The 5,123-nt window shown below is 33.4% G+C and overlaps 1 protein-coding gene across 1 annotated transcript in view; it reads right to left on the reverse strand.

Moving 5' to 3' along the window:
• Positions 1–4,432: 4,432 nt before the first annotated feature.
• LOC107483068 (uncharacterized) overlaps positions 4,433–5,123 on the reverse strand; it is a gene marked incomplete in the record, with an annotated part of 2,700 nt that continues 2,009 nt past the window's right edge. Inside the window, 1 exon segment of the mRNA XM_016103679.3 lies at positions 4,433–5,123. Within this exon segment, the coding sequence (XP_015959165.1) occupies positions 4,657–5,123 (467 nt within the window).

The raw sequence follows: 5,123 nt of genomic DNA on the forward strand, positions 1-5,123 counted from the left end.
GATGATCGCCCTCTACAGCCTAGACCTTGAAGAAAAAGTTTTTGAAGTTATGAAAGGACTTGTCAAAAATGAAAAATACCTTTCGACCTTGAATAGCTCGAAAAGATACCCATTATTGTGTGTTTTGCTTACTAAAAGGTCGGGTAAGGTGGAAAAGATAAAAAAAAGATCCGTAAAGAAATCGAAAAGTCGAGCTCTTTGCTAATAAGCTGGTATATTTTCAAAAACTCCCAAGAATCGGGATGGAGCTAGGTAGGGGCAACTCAACAATGAGATAAAACTCCCATCTCAAAATTGAAAAAAGAAAAGGAAACCCCCAAACGGGTAAAAAGGCAGTCATGCATGAAAAAGAAGTGAGGCTCAGAATCATTGATCCTCCCACAGCAAACCCGATCATCAGAATCTGGGACCACTAGTTCGTATTTTAGTTCGTTAGCATAATGGATACAGATCCTATGGTGTTTGCGGAGTTTGGTTAAGAAAACGGTATCCACTAGAGGGTGTTCAGAAAGCACGGAGGCATCTACCCATCTCAAAAGGGTCACAGGGATACGAGAAGACATTTTTTCAGAAAAATAAAATATAAAGAAATATATCTACATGGCACAAAGAAAAAGAAACCATAAAAAAACAGAGTTCTAACACAAGACAGTTCTGTCAGAGCAGATAAAGAAAACAGTCAGCAAGTGGTAAAAGAAATAACTTTTCTAAAAGAAGAACACAAAAAACCTAAAGTTTCTCACTACAACAACAAGCATGCATAAAAAATATACTCGAAAACCCCTTCTTGGCATACGGTACAAATAAAATATGGCAAAAATAGTAAAGGAAGGCAAGATAAGAAGAACTAACCTTCTTCGTGGAATCACTAAAGGGGAGAATTCCAATAGCTGAGGCAAAACACCTATGAAAAAAAAATCAAAGAGAGTTTTGAGTGAAAAAGCGAAAGAGCAGAAGGAGAAACTTCGAAGAGAAGGCGAAAGAAAACAAAGAAAGGAGAGTAAAAAGTATTTGTAACGTACTAGGGAAATAACAATAAAATGACGCTCTCATTAAAGAAACGTGCCGTTACCAATGTAACTACTCCCCCACGCATAAATGCCACACTCAAACAGACGCGACGTTTGATTAGACGCGGTGGTTGAAAATCATGTCGGTTTCAAGAATGAAAAACCATGACGGTTTCCCGACGTGAAAGAAGGGATCGACTCAGAGCATCTCCGATTTCTATTAATACTTGATTTCGATTAATACTCGAATCCGAATCCTAGCTAAAAGATGAAACTTGAGTAGGGGCACTATTCATACCCTGACCCAATATAACGGCCAGGTCCAATAAAGTTAAAAGGCCCGGTCAAAAAGAGTAGCCTTATCCACTCATCTGACCTCCTCTAAGAGGTCGGAGCCAACTGAAACATGCAGCTCATACTTATCTAAATGAGTAACTACCTCCCTAAATCTCTCACCCACTTCTAGGAGAGAGATCTCGACAATCCTAAGATAAAGGGACGGTTATCCACCACTAATAGTGGATCCACTCCAACGGTGGTTATTGGCACATCACCTATAAATACACTAATACCCCTTAGGCATCTCTAAGTTTCAATACATTAAACATGCTTAACCCCTTGCTGACTTACCATTGGAGTGTCTTTGCAGGTACCAACTCTCATTCTTTCACATATATAACTTGGACGGCGATTTTCAGACGTAAAGCAGGTTGGAGACCACTTTCCTCTAGCGTTTGGGTCTCTCATTCAAGCCCAACCATCCAGTTCTAGGTAAATATCGAAACACACATATTAGAGGCAATCTTTAGAGTAGATTGTTATAAAATTTTATTTCCTTGAGTTACTCTATAAAAAATCATTACATTTTTATTACGGATTGAGCATTAACATGCATGTATCCAACTTTATATCAATAAAATATATTAAATTTTAAACTTTTTGGTATTTACTTTAATAGTTTTCTAAATTAGAAATAGAAATAATCATAATAATATTAGATAAAATTACAACTTAGCTTGTATTTAATTTTTATAACTTTAAATTGTGATAAGTGATAGTTAAAATAATAGAATAAAAAAATATTATATAAAGTTATTAACAAAGATGCTTAAAAAATAATTCACATTTATAAAATTCTTAGAAGTAGTAATAGTTAGCTTAAAAAATTAATTTTTAAACTCATTCAAGTAGTCATTGTTATTTTATTTTATTTTAATATTTATATTTTAATTTTATATAATGAAAAATAAAATATATTTAACCTTATTAAAATAGTTGATAATATAAAAATGTAAAGCTTGAATCTTTGAAATAGAATTTAGTCAAAATTAATATTTATTAATTAATTTTATCATTTATTTGAGTCCGCACAATGCAAAAATCTGGTTCTAGTTAGTTAATAATGAGTTATGACATATATAATCCAAACTTGCAAATGTGTGAGATCAGAAAAGAATAGGTGAACATGCTTTTTTTATTATTATTACTATTAAAAAATGGATGTATTAAATAAGTGTTGTTATAAAGTGAAATAGTGAAAATTAAATATCTTTAAATTATTTTAATAATATTTGTACATATTATAGTTCTTTGTTCAATTTCTTATTTTGTAATTATTTTAGCTTTAGATGATTTGGATTTGATTCAAATATTTCAAATTGATGTATAAAAAGTGTTTTTTTTTTGTGACCATAAAAAGTGATTATTTATATGTACATTAATATAAAAGTCTTTTTATATTTGACTTTTTAATTTATTTTCCATTTACATAACATTTCATTTTATTTATTAGTTAATATTACATTCAACTAGGTTATTTAAACTTGAAAGACCAATACTCTTTTCATAACACTTCAATTAAACCGGATAGAACTAACTGAAATTCTAATAATAAAACCTGAGTGCAAGTAGGCAATTCAAAAAGAGAAAAAAGGTTTAATATCACACTCCACACTAGAACAATTGAAATTCAATTTTACTTGTTTACTAGTAATTAGTTAATTATATCATATGTTGATATAAATATATAATTGCCATTTGTGAGCAAAATTTTCCGGTGAAAACTCGGGTGCAGTAGACTTCACCTGAAGTTGTAGTCGAGAGCCGTTAGATGAAAATTTAGTCAAATCAGTCAAATCATTTAATGACTTTCAGTTATCAACTTCACGTGAAGTTGACTGTACCTGAGTTTCCACCAAATTTCCCTATTAACTTAGTGACTTGTCGTTAGTGTTATGTTATCCCTACATTGTGGAAAAGTAATGAAAAAGCCATAGACATATCACATAACCATCTGTTTCATGTGACAATCACATTTTGTGCACTACTTGGTGCCATGAGAATGATACAAAGGAAAAAGGAGTATTGGTATCTATGTTACCAAAGGGTGTGTCGGCAATAAGTGTATTTGGCAAGTCGTCTAATCACAATTACCAGTTGAATAGGTAAAATGGATTATTAATTCATGATTGATTAATGAGTTGCATGATTAATTTGGTTAAGGTGGCATTGTCAAAACTAGTGAGAGTGACATGCAACTGTATGTAGGATGATGTAGCATCAGAACAATAGTAATTAAGGAGGAAGCTTTACATAACTATCATTAATTATACAGATTAATAACAACCCAACCGGCAAGATAATGAATTTGCCTTGCCTACTACTTAATTGATTTGATGTTAGTTTTATGGCTTCTTAATTGAGGCTTTTAATGAAAATATACCTTTATTAAGAGCTTTTAAAGGTGTTAATACAATTTTCATTTTTGGGTCATATCATAATTATCTTTCCTAATCAAAAGTTACTTTGTCATGTTCTCTCATGTTAAAAAAGTGAATAAAATTATAGGAATTGGATCAAAAGAAGAGGGATATTTTCATCCAAAACAAAAGGAAGATGGGAGGTTATTAAATCTATTTTAACCATATATATACCAACTAACATGAGACATAACAGCTAGTGTAGTACAACTGTACTTGTCTAAAATTTAATGGAGAACTAAATAACTAGTACTAATATTCATTTTATGATGCCAGAAAAGAAGAAAATTCTCTGGTTGAGTGTGACTACAGAGATAATAGCAATTGAGCAGCGGCTACTTTTTCTATAGACTCTTTGTGGATGACTTTAGGCACTGATATTTTCAACATGGTAGTGTTTTGATACTTTTGGGAGACACAATCATTCGCCTTCAGGTTGATTTCAATCAAAGGATTACATTTATGATGAACCCACCATGATTTTGATCCACAGAGTACAGTGTTTTCTCTGCAACTTTGTGCAAGTTTAGAAACCAAAACAAGTTGTGTTACAATGTATTCACAATTTCTGATGCACCAACCAATTCAACTTGGCTCTCAGACCAAGTCTAATGGTGAAGTTTAGATCAGCTCAATGTATGAGTAAGGGCGAGAGCATAAAAATATAGAAAACATTTCTCCATGGATAAATAAAATACCTCAAAAACCTTATAGGAACACTGGACATCTCAAATCAGGTGAGATGAACTACAAATACTTGATATGTTATTCCACTGATATTAAACAGGGTTACAGGAAAGAAAGCGCATGCAATAGTGGGGGTCTAAACCTAGATAACACAATTAGTAATAAAACAACCACTGGATCGCCCCTTTATTACCCCTTGATTACCGTCGAAATGCATTTCCTTCCCCGCCAGACCTGCCTTGAGAATAATGTGTGCGACGACGAACACTTTCAGCTATTGACTTACTCCCTCCTTCGGCAGCACCGTATACACTTTTCTGAGCATCATCCAAGAAATTCCTTCCACCTGAATTTTTGTTTTGGGTTGCTTCCCGTGCATCAGTCTCTTCGGCATTCTTTATACGTTTCCACCTCTGCTCTTCATGCAACTCAGCAGCCAATTGCATCTGCTTAAGCTTGGCAGCCCGCTCTTCTTCTGAAAGCTTAGGAGCTACATATCTGCGTCTATGGTTAGACTCACGTTCATGTGAGGTAGCAGCAGATCTATTTAAGCTTGGTTCAGCAAGGCTCCCATTATTCACTCTCTTAGCAGGGGCATCACTATTGGACTGTCGTTCCGAAGCATATCTTTCTGACTTGTTATAATTTTTGTCATCATGTTTGCCAT

This window comes from Arachis duranensis, chromosome 4, assembly GCF_000817695.3.
Source record: "Arachis duranensis cultivar V14167 chromosome 4, aradu.V14167.gnm2.J7QH, whole genome shotgun sequence".
Classification (NCBI taxonomy): domain Eukaryota; kingdom Viridiplantae; phylum Streptophyta; class Magnoliopsida; order Fabales; family Fabaceae; genus Arachis; species Arachis duranensis.